The 19,431-nt window shown below is 30.8% G+C and overlaps 2 protein-coding genes across 3 annotated transcripts; one reads left to right on the top strand and one right to left on the bottom strand.

The window, feature by feature from the left end:
* Positions 1-8,885: 8,885 nt before the first annotated feature.
* Positions 8,886-13,122, bottom strand: LOC105959845 (uncharacterized). 2 transcript variants are annotated; one of them, XM_088818738.1, is made up of 6 exons: positions 12,960-13,122; positions 12,745-12,862; positions 9,836-12,402; positions 9,569-9,736; positions 9,409-9,495; positions 8,886-9,336 (listed from the first exon to the last, which is right to left on the bottom strand). In XM_088818738.1, the coding sequence occupies exons 2-6, from the start codon at positions 12,806-12,808 to the stop codon at positions 9,085-9,087; spliced, it is 3,138 nt and encodes a 1,045-aa protein (XP_088674864.1). In that variant the 5' UTR covers positions 12,809-12,862; positions 12,960-13,122; the 3' UTR covers positions 8,886-9,084. The 2 variants fall into 2 exon arrangements, with proteins under 2 accessions (XP_088674864.1, XP_088674863.1); XM_088818737.1 differs by lacking the exon at positions 12,960-13,122 and having other exon boundaries at positions 12,745-12,953.
* Positions 13,123-16,978: 3,856 nt separating this feature from the next.
* Positions 16,979-17,926, top strand: LOC105959833 (uncharacterized). Its single transcript, XM_012983992.1, has 2 exons — positions 16,979-17,147; positions 17,256-17,926. Exons 1-2 carry the CDS (start codon positions 16,979-16,981, stop codon positions 17,924-17,926), a joined length of 840 nt encoding a protein of 279 aa, XP_012839446.1.
* Positions 17,927-19,431: the final 1,505 nt, after the last annotated feature.

Here is a 19,431-nt window from a genome sequence, read left to right as displayed (position 1 = left end):
AACATGACAGGTTTCTTCTACCAGGCCATAAAGAAGATCGGCGTTTCGGGAGAAGTGCTTAAAAGATCTCGGGAGAGGTCGATCCGCCGTTTGAAGGGAGTTCAACATTGGAGGAAGTCCAAGAGTGCGGAGGAGGAATTGCTTTGATTATCAACAAGTTCGAGTCGTGTGCAAGAACGACGTATCACATAAAGAGGGAGTCTTTAGTGTTTTATTAAGTCCTATTAATGTACACTTAAATCAGAACTAGTTTTGCAAGTCCTCGTGGATGTAGGGTACATTTGTATCTGAACCACATTAAATTCTTGTGTTCTTTATTTTGCTTTTAGTAGGTTAGTTACTGTGACAACACAAGAATTCTGTTACCACACCTAATGTCGTAACACGTTGTCCGTCTCAACAGATGAGTGGACTTTGATAGGCATTTAAATTCAACACATAGCATTTAAGATATCTTGAGACTTTTGTTGTAATGCTTGGCAAAGAACATCAGTAATTCCCATAATTTCTTTCATCAAAATCAGAATAAAGACAAATTGAAAAGATGTCATGGTAGAATAAGCAGAATCAGCATCACCACGTTGATATATGTATGGATATGTGGGTCTGTGTGTGTGTTTTGTATGTGTGTGTGAAATATTGTCTCTCTCTCTCTACCTTTCTTTCTCTCTTGTGTTTTTTTTCTTTACATCTGTCTCTTCTGATTTTTAGATCTTTGGATCTCTTGTGACTTTGTATGTGGGTCTGTCCATGTGTGTGAAATGTATGTGTGTGTGTGTGTGTGTGTGTGTGTTTTGTATATGTTTGTGTGTGAAATATTGTTTTGTGTGTGTGTGTTTTATTTCTGTATTTTTTGATTTTTTATTTTCAGATATGTATTACAGTTTCAGATTTGAACAGCAGCAGTAATATGACTATTGTTGAATATGACTGTAGTCATATTCGAATATGTTCCAGTTTATCATTTCGTGTTAACTTGTAATAACAAGATTCAAATTGTGGTTTTTTGTGTGGATGTTGATTGGATTGTTTTCGTAAATAATAGACAATCTTCGTTGTCGTTTTTATTTTCCAGATATAACATCCGCTGTAACATGACTGTAACATGACTATAGTCATATTCGAATATGACTATTGTTGAATATGATTGTAGTCATATTCGAATATGTTCTATCTTATCGTTTCAAGTTGACTTGTAATAACAAGATTCAAGTTGTGATTTTTTGTGTGGATGTTGATGGGATTGCACCACACTATATATTTGGAATCTTTTAAGTTAAAAATGTAAAAATCTTCAATATAAAGAAAGAATATGACTACAATTGAAATAATCACATATAGAGTCATATTCGGCGTAGTAAATTTGTTGAGAAAAAAAAATTCAAATTTTTGTTTAAAAAGAAATTTTGATAAAAAAATATTAAAAAAAAATAAAAAAAAATGCTTATATCCGAAATAATAAAAAATGAAAAATAAAAAATTCAATTTTTTTATTTGGTTGCAGATTTTTAGGAATTAGGAAAACAAAAGAAGGAATAATTGGGACAACATGTGCTAATTGATATAAGGGTAGTCTTGGGAATAAAATTTCTAGGGGGTTATCACAAATAAAGATTAAAGGGCTGGACATATCACCATTTATTAGCGATATGAGGCGCTTATCGCTAGTCACCCCCATTTTTAAAGAAAGACTTTCAAATAGTAGTTTATCATTACTACACCAAATACTAATAATACACCCGTGCAATGTTCGGTGAATGTTGTTCTCGGTATATAAAACGGGTAGTGAATTTAGCTAAATGTTCGAATATATTATTTGATGAAAATAATCTTTAGTGCATCACTCCATAAGAATATATACTCCTTTGTTAACTTTAACAATATTTGCCGTCTTTTTTTTTTTTTTTTTTTTCTGGTTCAACATTGATAGACAAATGCAAGAAAGTGAAGTTTTATAAGTCAAAATGAAGCATAAGATATATTTATACATACATATTTATAACTTGAGGGTGTCCTTTTGACTAGAAAACTTTATGGATGTTTTTATTCTAAGTACAAATTTAATTAATTTGTGAAGGGGCAGCTATAAATTTTCGGGTAATGTTGTAAGCAAATACAAACAAATTGGCAATGCAGTTCTACCTCCTCCTCTAGCGTATACTCTCGGGCGTATCATCCAAGGGTCTGATTGGTTCAAGGAAAATAGTAGGTAAAATAGTGAAAATGCGATGTAAAATAGTTTTCTTGTTTGGTTAATAAGTAAAATACTATGTAAAACAATTTCATTGAAAATGTGGAAAAAATATTGTACTAACAGGAAACGAGTTTCCCTAAAAAAAATATGAGGAAAATGTATCATTCTACAAAATGTGCATCTTATTTTACATTTTAATAGTGTTTTGGTCCACTATGAATCGATCCAAGTACAATTCTTTGAGTGATTCGGCTTCAAAGATTACAGACGGCAGATGATTATTATAACACGGATATTCTTCCATACTAATCCGAAGACGAAGCTCTTTCAAACCCATCTTTGTGACTAATCGGATCCATTTCTCAAGAGCGGGCACCGCCTATGGATACATCAAGGCGAAATTCCTCTACGCACAACCTTTGATCCAAGTATCGATGTAAAGTGCTGTCCACAGTGAATATAAAGTCTTGTTTGTTTCCATCGAAGGCGTTGATCGAAAAATCAAGATTAGGGCGAGTGCACCAAATATTGCGCCATGATTTCGACAATACGGAGATTCGAACAACTTCTGTTTGGGAGAGGAAATAAAGTATTCTCTGCAGGATGTGTTCTGGCAACATGGATATCCTGCACATGGAATTGAATCCGTCTTCTCCTTTTGGCCTTTTCATGTTAATTTGTCACAAAGAACCTTGGGGTTGTTAAATGGCTATATATGAAGTGGAAAATAGGGTTTACAATAGGGGTACAACTCTACAATAGATAGAATTACGTACCTATGGCATTCTTTCCTTGCGTGCAAACTTCTCGTTGAATTAGAATCGAAATTTATTTGTTGTTTTTTTGGTTAATCTCAAAAAGGCCCATGACAAGGGCACTTAATTAAAATTTGGACATCCAACTTTTTTGTCTTTCGAATATTTCCTGCTCATTCAAACTTATTTGCAAATAAGGAAAACTCTTTTATATATACAAAAATTACCTCCAATTCATTGAAATGAAACCCAATTCAACTCCAATTTTATGATTTACTCCCCAATTTAGCTCAATTTCACTAATTAACCTATTTTGACCCTAATTACAATTTTGACCCACCACCACCAGAGACCGCCGGTCAGCCGCCGTTGATTTTTTTTCTTTTTTTGAACACCGTTGACCACACGGTATCCGGCGTTGACTCTTTTTTTTTTCTTTTTTTTTTCTTTTTTTTTTTATTTTTTTAATTTTTGTTTTTTCTTAAAAAATATTTTAATTAATATTACTGTATTACATGCTACATTACTGTCTCCAACAGTTATTTAGTTGTCGGAGACAATAATTTAACTGTAATTGACCTTTTTTTTCTTAAAAAAAATATTTTAATTAGTATTACCATCTTGGCTGCTAAATTACTGTCTCCAGCAGTTATTTAACTATCGGAGATAGTAATTTAACTGTTAATTGACTTTATTTTCTTAATTTTTTTTAATTAATATTACTGTGTTGGCTGCTAAATTACTGTCTCCAGCAGTTATTTAACTGTCGAAGACAGTAATTTAACTGTTAATTGACTTTTTTTTTGAAATTATGTTTTTTCGTAAAAAATAATATTTTAATTAATATTAATGTATTGGCTATTAAATAACTGTCTCCAACAGTAATTTAACTCTCGGAGACAGTAATATTACTGTATTAATCAATTTTATCGTCTTGGCTTGCATTTTTGCTGTCTTCGACTGTAATATTACTGTCTCCAACCGTAATATCACTGCCTCATGCAATAATGTTACTGTTTGGGACATTAATTTAGTAATATTACTGTTCGGGAAAATAATATTTATAATATTACTGTCCCAAACAGTAATGTTACTGTCTAAGACACTAATTTATCAGACAAGACAATAATATTAATTAAAATAATTTTTTGTAAGAATAAACAAATTTTTAAATAATAATAATAATAATAATAATAATAATAATAATAATAATAATAATAAAATAGTCAACGCCGGAGACCGTTGACTGGCCGGAAAAAAATTTCAAAAACAAAAAATTCAACGCAGAGAACCATCCAGGCAACACCGGACTCTAGCCTGCCCAAAAAAAATCTGAAAAAAAATTATTTTTGAAGAATAAATATTTTTTCAAAAAAATTATTAAAACGGGGGTTAATGTGATATATTTGTTTAAGTCCGGGGTTAATATATATATTTATTGGAAAATTAGCAAGACACCCTCATCTGAGAAAAGTCCACGCATGGTCCAGAGGTTTGTAAAACACTAAAATAGCCCCTCATACTTTAATATGCTCCAATTTCATTATTTAATTTTATCTAACCGCAATTTAACTCCAAATTTCATAAATTATTCAATTTTGACCCAAAACATTTTTTTATAGACAATTTCGTTTGTCACCGCCGGTCTCCGGCGTTGACCTGTTTTTTTCTTCGTGATTTTTACGCCATCGGTTTCAGCCGTTGACTTTTTGGATTATTTTTTACTTTTTATTTATATTTTTTTTCGTTTTGTTTTTCTACTTAACATCTTTCCACACCCCCCCCCCCCACCCCCCTCCCCCTCTCGTTTAAACAACAATATTATTGTGATTGAAAGTAATGTTAATTATATTACTATTAAGTATAGTAAAATTAACTACACTACAGTTTAACACAGTAATATTGCTATATTAATCTCTACCACAATAATATTAGTACAACAAAACTCATTATTATTGTGTAATAGAGTAATATTAATATGTTGACCGTTGAACAAATGTAAACATAATAAAAAGCCAAAAGAATTAATATTACTGTGAGTGACAGTAATATTACTATAACAACAGTAATATTACCGTCAACCACAGTAATATTATTGTGTTTACAGTAATATTACAATAATAAACAGTAATATTATTACGTTACTCCGTGAATAACTCAAACAAAAAAAACCCAAAAAAAATCATAATTTTGATGTGGTTGACAGTAATATTATTGTGTTTAAAATTATATTACTCTCAACGACAGTAATATAATTACGTTGACTTGTCAATAATTCAAACAAAATAAAAAAAAAATAACAAAACAAAAAATAATAATAATCATTGACTCTAATTGTACTGTCAACGACAGTACAATACATAAATGTATTGTTAACGGCAGTACAATTACGTTAATGTACTGTTAGTGATAGTATAATTACGCTAATTTCCTGCCAGTGACAGTATAATTACCATTAATGACAGCACAATTACGGTCAACATTTAGCGGCGGACTTAAAAAAAAAAACCACTAAAAAAAAGTCAACGCCGGAGACCGACGGCGGAAAAACAAACCAGAAAAAAAAAAAAAAAGAAAAAGTTAACGTCGGAATCCGGCGGGTAAAAAAACAAATAATAAAAAAAAAAATTGGGGTTAGAATTAAAAATTAGTTTAGAAAAAAAAAATTGAAAAAAAAAAGTCAAAATTTGATTTTTGTTGTCAAAATTAATTAAATTGGGGTTATAATTAAAAATTGGGTGTAAAGAGTTGGGGGTAATTTTGTCATATACATGAATTTTTCCTTTATTAATAATAAATATTAAAGGGATTGGCTTATTGGCGAAAGATATATATAGCCCATAAACCTAGAATAATAAAGATGGTTGGATAGAGACTTATGCACAAAAACCCTTAATTAAAAAATGGACATCCAACTGTTTTGTCTGTCAAATATTTACATCCCATTCAAACTTATTTGCAAATAAGGAAAACCATTTTCCATATACCAAAATTACCCCCAGAAACTAATTTTACTCCAATTTCATGATTTACACCCCAATTTAGCTCAATTTCACCAATTAACCAATTGTGACCATAATTTCAATTTTGTCCCCAATTTTGACTCGACACCACCGGAGCCGCCGGAGACCGGTAAGACCACCGGTCTCCGGCGTTGATTTTTTTTTTTGAAAACCTTTTTTTTCTGACCGCCGTTGACTGTCGGGTTTCCGGCGTTGATCTTTTTTTTTTTTAATTTTTTTTTTTTTTTTTAATATTTTAATTAATATTACTGTTTTGGCTGCTAAATTACTATCTCCAGCAGTTATTTAACTGTCGGAGATAGTAATTTAACAGTTAATTGACCTTTTTTTTCTTAAAAATATATTTTAATTAATATTTATATCTTGGCTGCTAAATTACTGTCTCCAACAGTAATTTAACTGTTAATTGACTTTTATTTATCTTAAAAAAATATTTTAATTAATATTATTCTATTGGCTGCTAAATTACTGTCTCCTGCACTTATTTAAGTGTCGGAGACAGTAATTTAACTGTTAATTGACTTTTTTTTTTGAAATTTTGTTTTTTCTTCAAAAAAATTATTTTAATTAATATTACTGTCTCCAATTGTAATTTAACTGTCTGAGAAAGTAATTTTACTGTATTAAGTAACTTTATGGTCTTGGCCTGCAATTTTGCTGTCTTCGATAGTAATATTACTGTCTCCGAGCGAAATGTTACTGTCTCTTGTAATAATATTATTGTTTAGGACAATAATATTAGTAATATTACTGTTCGAGAAAATAATATTGATAATATTACTGTCCCAAACAGTAATATTAGTGTCTGAGATAGTTAGCAGCCAAGACAGTAATATATTAATCAAATATTTTTTTCTAAGAAACAACAATGTTTCCAAAAAAAAAGTCTACGCCGGAGACCGGCCTGAAAAAAAAAATATAGAAAAAAAAAAGTTTATGGAGATCAAGAGAAAAAGATGAATTGGATTTTCGAGATACTAAGAAAGTTGGAGGCAAGATTTGTGTAGAGATGGAGAAATATTGGGAGGATATTGGGGAAAAAATATTGGGAGGATTTTTAGGTAATGCGATTTTGGGAGGGCTTCTGTATTTAATTCGCCGTATTTTTTATTTAAAATAATCTATATATAATAAAAAGAGGATCTATGCTCTCAATGATTGACATGTGTCAAAGGATGATGTCATTTATCAAAATTGCTTAGATGTAGTTAAATTTTAATAGGTGAGTTGTCAATTTTATGTTGGTATGTATTTAAGTTATTTCATATTCAACATTTATACACTCATTTAAATTATTACCACACGTATATATATTATTTCCAAAGTTAATATTTTATAAATTCAAAATAAAAGAAATCTTATTATATTTTCAGTATTTCAAAATATATTTGTTGAAAAAATTCATGATACTCAATTTTTTTTTACGAATATTCAAATAAATCTCAGAAAAAAATAGTTTTTTTTAATATTCAAATATTAAAATAAAGGAATAGAGTTGTTTTTTTTTTTTTTAATTTTCAATATTTTGGAATATTCGAATATCCATTCCATTGAAAATAACTATGTTTTTTTTTTTAATTTTTTAATTTTACTATTTAATAAATATACAATATTTTATTTTATATAACTTCTGTTATACCGTATTTCAAATTATTCTATTATACCGTATTTCGAATCAAAAATAATTGTACTATTTAATAAATATACAATATTTTGAAATTTAAAATTTTAACAATTTCTATTATACCGTATTTCAAAATATAAATACGGTATATTATGAATACGGTATATGTCAAATTATAAATAAGGTATACATAAAATAATTGTCAAAGATTGTATCAATTTTATCCAATTTCTATTAGGGTAAATAGCATTAAACCACCTGAACTTTTTCAGTTTTTGCGGATCACCACCTGAACAATTTTTTTTTGCAAGACTTCATCTCAACTTAGTTAATTGTGCCACTTTGCCCTTTTTTGCCCGTTTGCAGGTCAAAATGACCGGTTCTCATCTCACATGCGTTGCACATGCTAAACTCAAGGTTAATGTTGTCTTTTCCAGTCCTAAAGCCCCATTTCCTTCAATTTTCCCTCCATTTCTCTCTTATGTCCATTATTTTCCCTCCATTTCTCTCTTATGTCCATTATTTTCCCTCCATTTTTCTCTTTCTTCTCATTTATTTTCACTGCAACTCATCTCTCATTCTCCCATTCCCTCCATTTTTCTCTTCACATTTTTTTCTTGTTGTTCTTAAAAATGTCGTGCTACTGTTCAAGGAGGACAACAATGAAGACGTCCTGGACTGAATTAAACCCAGGAAGGAGATACGAAACATGTCAAAAATATAGGGTAAGAAAAAAATTTGAAATAGCATATTTGAATTGATCTGTAAGTTTCATGTTTTTATGAACGATTATATGTTATCAGGAAATTGGAGGTTGCAATTACTTCGCTTGGGTTGATCCCCCAATGTGCGAAAGATCTCGTCAGATAATTCCTGGCTTACTTCGAAGAATTAACAACAATGAAAAGGAGTTAAAGAAGATTGAAGAACAGTTGAGCAAAAAAGGGTCAAGGGAAAAGTGGTTGTGGATGGCCTTGGTAGTTGCCCTGTTGTTGGTCTACATTCTTATCTAGATCTTTGAAATTGTAGTAGGATTATTGTGGTTTTTTTAAGTGGAAAAATATAATTACTTGGCCTATGTAAGTTGCAGAATTTTTATGTGTAATGAATATATGTACTGAATTTTTATGATCTGTGAAATGATCAATATTTGGAACTGTCAATATGTGTGTTGATCAATATTTAGAACTATTAATCAAATTGTAAAAGATGTGTCAACCAATACAATCAAAGAACTGTTGATCATTCATTGCACATAACATAAGACACAAGTGCACAAAATAACAATATCCAGTCAGCTCTCAAAAGTTACCAATCTAGCATGGAAATAATCCACCAAGCTTACAAAATAGCCAAAAATTCATCAAACAGCAAAATTAAGAACATGTTCAAAAGTAATCAATCCAGCTAGCAAAATGAAATGATAGAAAATATGCAATATGATAAAAAGTTCACAAAAACAACAAAAGTCACTGTATTTTTGCACCCCTAATCATCCTCATCAATTAATCTTCTCCTCACAGACTTCATTCTGCTATCACATTCTTCAGTTCCTAACTTTGGTTGTGACTGTTTGTTTCTTGCCACATGAGCTTGTTGGCTTCTTGTCACAAGACCTTTTTTATTTCTTGGCCTCAAATTCTGTGATGGAGATGAACCATCAATTTGTTGGTTTCTTGCCTTTGTAATAACAGACATCATTGGTTCTTTTCCTTTACCCCTTTCTTTTCTTGTTGGTTCCTGAAATTATATCACAGGTTAGATGATTAATCATCTAACACAATACTTTTAGAAAACCAAAATATAACTTACATTTTCTTGCATAATCTTTTCTTTTGCTTTTCTTGTTGTTGGTAATTTGTTCCTTGCAGTTGCATTCTTCACAGCTGCTTGAGTTCTCTACATAACCAAACAAATACCATTACACACATGAATTATAAGAAATAAATGAGTACACACTAAACTAAACTACCTTTCTTTTGTCATTTTTCTCTGATGCCATTTCAATTCCAGTAACTTGACTTTCCAGCTGTGTGATTGTAGCTTCTGTAGCTTGTGTAGACTGTGGAGCTTGACTGTCTAACTGTGTGATATTAGCTTCTGTAGCTTGTGTAGACTGTGGAGTTTGACTTTGTTTTCCCTATAAGTTAATAAACCATGAATGTTGTTAGTTAGGTAAACCATAAATACAAGACATATTTACAAAGTAAATATAGTTTATGATATAAATACAGTTTACCTTGTTCAGAGGGCAGCCTTTAGCATTATGTTTTTTCTGTTTACATAGGCTACAAGTCATTAAAACACCCTGCCTTCCCAATTTTCCAACTGTGGTTATGGTTTTGGCAACTGGAGCTGGTATATCTTTTGAGCCACTGGTTTCTCCTGGCTGTTTTCTTCTTTTGTGAAGCTTTGGCCTACCTGTCATTTTCTCAATTTCTGGGGGAAGCAATCCTGGTTTTGCAGATATTGGCCAATTGTCAGGCCCCTCAAGTGTGTCCATTAGGTGACTGTACACTCTCATATATGTTTCTTTTGAGTAGCATTGTTCAACATAGTCTTCAGGTTGCTTTCCCATGTAATAAAGGCCTGAAATGGCATGTGCACATGGAATTCCAGATAGTTGCCACCTCTTGCAGCTGCAAGTTTTTTCTTCCAAGTTAACTTTAAATCTGTCACCATAACAGTTCTCTATTTCAAATTGAGCCTGACCATTCCAATGAGCAATGAACTCCATTGACTTCTTCTTCCACTCTTCTATTTGCTTCTGAATATTTGGACATATGTTTCCATTGAACTTCTCCATTTTATCTCTCTTCACATGTATCCTCTTCATCAAGATCTTTCTGACTGCCTCAAGCATATCAATGATTCCCATACTTCTAGGCCTCAAAATCATTGAATTGAAACTTTCACACATGTTATTCAAGAGTGTATCACACTTTGAATTTGTTCTAAAAAAACATCTAGACCAATGTGCAGCTGGTCTTTTTGCAAGCCACTGGAAGGCAGCTTTATCCTTCCCACTCAAATCTCTCATGATTCTGTTGAAGTCCACAACCCTTGTAGCTCTAGCAGCTTGCCATAAAATGTTCTTTAATGCTAAACCCCTGTGTGATAGCTTAAAATTGCTGTACAGATGCATTACACAGAACCTGTGTTCACTGTTAGGCATCAGTTCCTCTATTGCATCTATAAGACCTTTTTGCTTGTCACTCATTATTGTCCACTCACCACAATTCTCAATTTGCAGGTCCTCTTTCAAGAGCTTCATAAACCACAACCAAGTATCTCTCTTTTCTTTTTCAACAACAGCATAAGCAAATGGAAACATCCCATTATTTGCATCTATGCCCACTGCACACAACAATATCCCCCCATATGTGGACTTTAAATGACATCCATCAAGGAAAATGATCTTTCTACAGCCATCCAGGAACCCTTCTCTCAGAGCATCCCAACAGATATATATTCTTTTGAATTTCATCTGATCTCCATCACCATTCCCCTTGATTCTGATTGTGGTTTTAGGACTGCATTTCTTTATCTCCTCAGCATATCTCCACAACATGCCAAACTGCTCAGCACTAGACCCTGTATTCAACTCCACAGCTTTTTTCTTTGCCCTATACATTTGGTGTGTGCTGAATAGCAGCTTACATTCCTTCTGTGCAACAGCCATCATTGAGTCTACTGGCCAATTTGGATCAGTTCTGATTTTATCTGCATATTTAGAGGCCAACCACCTAGAATTTGCACAACCAACCCTTTCTTTTCTTGGACATTCATGAATTGCATTGATTGTCTTGATTTGAAAGGTTGATTCACTTCTCATTTGAGAAGCATAAACAAACCAAGGACAAGTTTCATGCTTGCAGATTGCTTGAACCTTATATTTCTCATTCAACTTCAGTTTTATATCCCTGCCATTCACTCTTCCATGCTGCCTTACAGCTTCCCTAAAAGAAGCTGCATCAGGGAAGCAAAGGCCAAGCTGAAACTGTGGATTCTCCATGTCTATGTTTGAATTGAACACTGGGTAGTTGTGGTGCATGAACTGATCTTTCTTGGGGATATCCACAACCTGAGTCTCTACCCCTGTATTGAACCTCTTAGACCTTCTAGGTTCTTCACTCTCACTGTCTGGCCCAAGTCCACCCCATTCTACCCCACAATCAATATTTTCATCATACTGAAAGTCATCATCTGACTCAAAAAATTCACTATCAACCAGAAAATCTGAATGCTCTGAATCATCCCCTACTGATTGCCCATCACTACCCCCACTGTCATTACAATCAATCACATCCTCTAATAATTCATCCATTGTTCTACCATCATCATCAAAGTGTGCTTCATCAAAACCATCCACTGGTTCATCAATATCACCAACAGGTTCATCAACATCACCAACATACCCAATTGCTTCATCTACTTCTGGAAAATCATCTTCATATTCAAATTCCCCTGCACTTTGATCAGATTGCTCTGCTTGTTCATAATGCTTTACACAAATTGCTGCAACCCTTTGATCATCAAGATAATTCACCAACTCTAAAGCATCATTGTCATTTTGCATTAAATGCATAACACTACAATCATGCAGGCAACTTCTATCATGAAAGAAATCATCCCAATCATCCAAATGTATCTCCCTAGCCATTTCAGTTATCTCAGTCATTGACATTTCATCCACACAACAATGGTCAAAGTAAGTTATATTTCCACCAACATAGCAGGTCCCACCCAAATCCATAATTTTTCCAGAATGAAGCATCATTATTGTGAAATTATCACTGTTTGGGCCTGCCAAAGCATATAAAATACATTTTCAGAAAAAAAAATTGTAATATAACAATGACAAAACATAAAAAATAGGACACAAAACATGTACAGACAGAAAAGTGGTCCTGCTTTACACTCTAAATATCTAGACAAAGAGGTAACAGCCAAAAAAAAAATTATAAAAAAAAAACACAAGTGTGGTCCTGCTTTACGCTCTAAATACTATAGAATACAACAATTCATAAAATAACAACTGCCACTGCATTAAAAAATCAACCAACTGCCACCGCATTTGATAAACTACATCGAACAAATGTTTTTAAAATCAAAGAATAAATTAATACATTAAAACGCAGAACATACCGTAATCTGGAGCATTTTTTGTAAAATCTGCAGCGTCGTTACCCTCTCTCACTTTCCAAGTCATGATAGAGTGTGAAGATCTTCAGATTATCGCGAAATTGGAGATGAATCCTAAACCCTAGAAAATGAGAAAAGGGGCGGATGAATTGGGGATGTGTGAATGTCAACGGCTATTAGGGCCCAATATTTTTTGGACTGGAAAAGACAACATTAACCTTGAGTTTAGCATGTGCAACGCATGTGGGATGAGAACCGGTCATTTTGACCTGCAAACGGGCAAAAAAGGGCAAAGTGGCACAATTAACTAAGTTGAGATGAAGTCTTGCAAAAAAAAATTGTTCAGGTGGTGATCCGCAAAAACTGAAAAAGTTCAGGTGGTTTAATGCTATTTACCCTTTCTATTATTCCATATAATCTTTATCTAATCATTTATTACATATTTAAGAAGGAATGACTAATTTATGTAAAATACCTAATCACCAATAAAAAAGGTTCTTCAATATTGCAAGATTCTTGCATATCATCTTTGATTGATTTAGTTTACTCTTTAATTCAAAATTCAATGGTAAAAAATTTAACTGAATTTATTGGTTTTTTAAATACGGTATAATATAAATAGCAAGATATATAGTATAGTTAAGTCTTTATATATAATTAATTTCTATTAATTGAATTGAATGATTTTCAATACCATATTTAACTGAATTGCAAAATTAATCATCTTTATATTTAATTTTTTTTGTATTGCAAGATTTTTTTTTACAAGTTATTGTCTTGTTTTTTTGGGTTGTGTCTTTTATTTGTTTGATTTGATTTCATTTACTAATATATAAATCTTTTGAATTTTTATTTTTTCCATAAAATAAAGTTCATGTTCAATACTATTGAAACCTCTCCACATTGATTTCATTTTTATCTACCACCACTCCATTACAAAGTGCACAATGTTCGTATTATACAGTTTCATATTATATTTGTATTTATCCTTTCTTACATATTTTTATAATTATATATGCATAGTTTTATATTCATGATTATTTTTATATATACATATGAGTATTATTTATCGTTCTTTCTTTTGGGTTGTTAATTTTAATATATTTTTTTAATTTTTTTTATGCATTTTATTATACAAAGTCGTTCGTATTTTATGGCGATCAAAACAGTTGTTTGCGCTCAGTCCAAACTATATGTTCTTTGCAAAGCGTATTTTTGTATGTGGGATGACTGAAATGGAAGATTTCAAATCTTTCTTTTGTTGTGGTTTATGCGATGAGGCTTTTATACATGAACGATGTATTCATGCAAATTAGTGTTGGATCAATGGATCCACGTGGAAGTCTCATTCATGTGATTGGTTATTTAATATGTGTATGTACCAACCCTTTGCAATTCAAGAGAATCTCAATATTGATGATGCTGAATGGATGGACAATGGCTCGATGTTGAATACGAAGGGGGTTCGTTGAATAATATTAGTGTGTGTGCAACAAAAAATAATTCACGCAGAGTATACCTCACAATTGGTTGGAATTCGCTTTGTACATCGAACGGTCTTATATTGGCAACAAATATTCGTTATCGTTCGACGCCATAAGAAATATAATAAATGTTAAGAACATAGAATAGATTATTACAGTTTGCATTTATGTTTGGTAGTTATTCTATGTCCTTATGTCTTTATGGAGTATCCTAGATATAGATATATTGATTTGCGTGTGATAATATATATTTTATTAATTTCTTGATATATCTGTTTATATTTGTTTTACGTTTAAATTTTATAATCAGATCATCTATTGTCGTTTTTAACAATAAAATCTCAGAATTCTAATTTAACTACGCATTGTTACTTAATTTTATATATAGATTGTTCCAACTGTGTTTTATCAATTATTTTTTATATCTCCAATACGAATTGTCGTATACGAAACGCAGTTAATATTCTTGGAAAACATCATATTATAATTAATAATATACATATATATTAATATACATCAACAAGACCTAATAAACTACTAAAACTTTTTAAGTACTGAGATTCGTATTATTGTAACAAAATATATGGTTATATCTATAATGAAAATAATTAAGATTAATATTGTAGAATATTGACTATCATGATTTACTACTCCTCTGATCTTTAACAAATATCGAATTTAATGATTTGGCATGCGTTAATATATATATATATATATATATATATATATATATATATACTAACTAAATATGCAATAGTATATTATATTGGCTAATTACATAATATCTTACAATAATATCCAAAATACTATATATCTTGATCACTAATTATGTAAATTTAGATATATTTTGTTGTCATATGTGAATATCATCAAATATGAATATAAATTATTTGAAGTTAAAATATTAATTTAAGTTCTACAAATATATCCAATCCACAATTTATTTATAATTTTTCAATTATTGTTTCATTTTTAAAGGTTAATAGTATAACATGCAATATATTATAATCAATTATATTCTTATGTTTCATACGAACTACATCCTTCAATGAACAAAGCGCTCTCTCTCTTTTCTTTTTTTTTTTTTTTTTTTTTAAAAATCAAATGACTATAATTTATTCAACTTGTATAGTGGTTGATTATTTCATAATTATAACTAATAGTTATATGATTTGGTATAGGTTCGTAATTTATACAATCTTTACTTATTGATGATATCCTATTTAATTATAAATATGTGGATTAACGCATTTATCCCAATGCATCGCAACATATATTACATTTCATTATGGTAGATGCAACACAAAAAAAAATTGAGAGTACAAATCTACCTCACGGTGTATTAATCTTTGATTTGACCTTACTCATTTATATGAGAATCCTAATTTCCATTTTTTGTGATGATCGAATCTTTGGTATGTTGGTTCTTCGAAATTCTGACTATATTATATTAGTAATAGATAACACAAATAGCTAAAAATGTTGCTACATGAGGTATTAATATTTTAGTATTACTATTAGTTAGTATTAGTATTAGTATTAATAGTAATATTATTATAAATATTAATATTAAGATCAATATTAGCATTAGGATTATGCTTAAAATCATGGTCAGGATTATGATTATGATTAGAATTAGTATTAGTATTAGCATGATAATTAGCATTACTATTATGATTAGTAATATGATTTAAGATTAGTATTAGAATTACTATTAGCATTAGTATTGGAATTAAAATTAGGGTTAGGATTATGATTGAGATTAGGATGAGAATATAATTATTATTAAATATTAGTATTCATTCAGTATTAGTGTTAGCATTGGTATATTAGTATTAACATTAGTATTAGGATTATGATAAGGATTATAATTAGTATTAACAATTAGCATTGTGATTAGTATTACAATTATGATTAGGATTAAAATTAGTGTTAGTATTAGTATTAGTATTATGATTAAGATTGAGATATAATTAGGCTTATAATTAGGATTTTGATTAGAATTAGAATTAATCTTTAGGATTAGAATTATGATTAGTATTAGTATTAGTAGAGTATTAGCATCAGCAATAACATAATAAGATTATGATTATGATTATGATTAGAATTAGAATTACGATTACGATTAACATTAACATAGTAGCATTAGCATTAACATATTAGAATTCGTATTAGAATTATGATTAGTATTAGTCTTATGATTTGGATTAGGATTAAGATTCAAATTAGAATTATAATTAGTATTAATATTAGTATTGTATTAATATTAGTATTAGTATTAGTATTAGTATTAGGGCACGTTTGGTACAAGTATGATATTGGCTGTTATACTTGATTGTACGCCTGATGTAAGCCGTAAAGAGCAAATGACTCTTGTGATACGATGTGTGGACGTTACTGTAAACCCAATATAAGTTGAGGAGTTTTTCTTGGAGTTTCTGAAAGTGGATGATACAACAGGACTTGATCTTTTTAGTGAACTAGAAGAGGTATTAGATACTCTTGAGCTAGACATCAATGATATAAGAGGTCAAGGTTATGACAATGGGTCGAATATGAAGGGAAAACACAAAGGTGTACAAAAGAGATTACTTGATCGAAATCCAAGAGCTTTCTACATGCCATGTGGTTGTCATAGTGTGAATCTTGCACTTTGTGATATGGCCAGCTGTTGTCTCAAAGGTAAAATTTTTTTTGGGGTTATTCAACAAATATATTGCTTATTTTCTGCTTCAACAAAACGGTGGGATATCATGAAGGCTAATGTTATCGGTCTTACTCTTAAACCATTATCCCAAACACGATGGGAAAGTCGTATTGAAAGTGTGAAACCATTGCTACGACAAACAGAAGAAGTTAGAAATGCTTTACTTGAGTTGGCACACAACGATGAAGATGGAACAATAACTAGTGAAGCTGAAGGTTTGATCGCAAATGAATTCTAAAACTTTGATTTTTTGATGAGTTTGGTTATTTGGTATGATTTATTATTTTTCGTGAATAGTGTCAGTAAGACACTTCAAAATGAAGACATGCATATGGATGAGGCTTTGCGGCAGTTGAAAGGACTCATCATTCTTGTTGAAGATTATAGAGAAACAGGTTTTGAGAAAGCCAAAAAAGAAGCTCAACTTATTGCCACCAAATTGGGTGTTCAACCCGTATTTCGAACGAGACGGGTAATTAAAAGAAAAAGGCAATTTGATGAGAATGAGAATGAATACACACCCCAGTCAGCAGAAGAAACCTTTAGAGTAGAATTTTTCATGTTTGTTGTGGATCAAGCTCTTACTTCATTGAGACAGAGATTTGAAGATTTTCAAAAGTTTCAAGGACAATTTGGATTTTTGTTAGATTTAAAGAAGTGGAAATTGATAGAAGATGAATGTCTGAAGGCTTCTTGTGTTAAGCTTCAATGTTTTTTAAAAAACGATATGGAATCTGATACTGATGGGGAAGATTTATTTAATGAACTAAGAGTGCTGAGAGAAATTCTACCGAAAGAAGCAGAAACGGCAATTGGAGTGTTGAATTACTTGAAAGCGACGAATGAGAGTTTTCCGAATGCATGGGTTGCTTATAGGATACTATTGACTATACCAGTCACAGTTGCCTCTGCAGAAAGAAGTTTCTCAAAATTGAAGTTAACCAAGTCTTACCTCCGATCAACCATTAATCAAAGATTTGACAGAAAAACTTAATTTCAGTAGTTTGATTAGTAATTTTGCAGCTCAGAAAGCAAGAAGAGTTATTTTTCAGTGACGCCGGAATTTGTTTCGAGATTATTTATTAGTTTTTTTTTGGACTACAAATATTTTTAGTACTTATTTTAATTTTAATTTCTTGTCACTAAAAATATAGCATGCATTCATTTTTATATTAATTTAGCTAAATATACAAGGGCCCCGTTTCGACTCCCTTCACAAAGTTTCGTCTTGGGCCCTCGAAATCCCAGGAACGGGCCTGGCTGTGATATGCAATATCCGTGATATGTATTCCAATATAACATATCACATTGGACTTGATATCAAATCCAACCTAAATAATATAATCCATAATCACCTACGTTGGTGGATAAAAAACCGGGCCTCTACCTAATAATGGGCTAGCAAGTGGCCACCAAACACAATATTGCATTTGATTTGTTGTGGATCATACCCTATCAATGCTACCAAACGTGGCTTTAGTATTAGGATTAGTACTAGGATTCTGATTAGGATTATGAGTATGATTAGGATTAGCGTTATGATTATGATTATAATTACCACATTGCCAGTTAAATTTTAAAGACAACAATTTCCAGTAATTATTTCATTTGCCATGACAATCAACAAAAGTGAAGGTCAAACTATCTCACACGTTGGATTGTACCTACCAAGGCCCGTTTTCAGTCACAGTGAATTGTACGTAGCGTGTCTCGAGTGAAGAGTAGATCTAGAATAAAGATTTTCATCAAGGGCGAACCCGATGAGTATTCCAAAGAATATTAATGTACACATTGACAAACATCATTTATCGATAATATGTTCATATTTCTTTATTATTTCAACGTGTACACTCTATGTGAGTTCAATTTTATTCGCAACATTAATATATTTCCACTTGAATAATCAAATATTTTTTATGATATGCTCACACACACACACACACACACACACACACACATATATATATATATATATATATATAAATATATATATATATATATATATATATATATATATATATATATATATATATATATATATATATATATATATATATATATATATATATATATATATATATATATATATATATATATATATATATATATATATATATATATATATATATATATATATATATATATATATATATCAGTATTCTTTATCTGCGTAATGTCTTCAACTTATATATATATTGAAAATGATGAAAAATAACAGGTTATTCGTCCTTTGATCGTAATCTAATTGTAGTTTCATGGTCTTCTTTAACAACATTCAGATTCATGTGTAAGACCGGTGCATTCCTTTAATTTCAGTCTATGAGTTATTTGTTACACTTCAACGTGGATGGTGTTTAGAACATTGTATGTTCAATTGTATTCTTTACATTCTCGACATATTTTTTCTCGATTGGTTTTCTAAATTAACTCATTTTTATTTTTGAATTAAGCCCCGTGCATCGCATAGGTGAGTTACTAGTTATACTAATTAGTGGTGGC

This window comes from Erythranthe guttata, chromosome 5 (genome assembly GCF_056151865.1).
Source record: "Erythranthe guttata isolate IM_541 chromosome 5, IM_541, whole genome shotgun sequence".
Taxonomy (NCBI): domain Eukaryota; kingdom Viridiplantae; phylum Streptophyta; class Magnoliopsida; order Lamiales; family Phrymaceae; genus Erythranthe; species Erythranthe guttata.
This window is presented reverse-complemented; position numbering and strand designations above follow the sequence as displayed.

Coding starts and splice junctions, on each gene's coding strand:
- LOC105959845 (XM_088818738.1), bottom strand. CDS start 12,808: ATGACTTGGAAAGTGAGAGAGGGTAACGACGCTGCAGATTTTACAAAA. Junction 9,737..9,835: donor AAGGCTGCCCTCTGAACAAG/GTAAACTGTATT, acceptor ATTAACTTATAG/GGAAAACAAAGTCAAACTCC. Junction 9,496..9,568: donor AGAAAAATGACAAAAGAAAG/GTAGTTTAGTTT, acceptor TTGGTTATGTAG/AGAACTCAAGCAGCTGTGAA.
- LOC105959833 (XM_012983992.1), top strand. CDS start 16,979: ATGAAGGCTAATGTTATCGGTCTTACTCTTAAACCATTATCCCAAACA. Junction 17,148..17,255: donor AATAACTAGTGAAGCTGAAG/GTTTGATCGCAA, acceptor TTCAAAATGAAG/ACATGCATATGGATGAGGCT.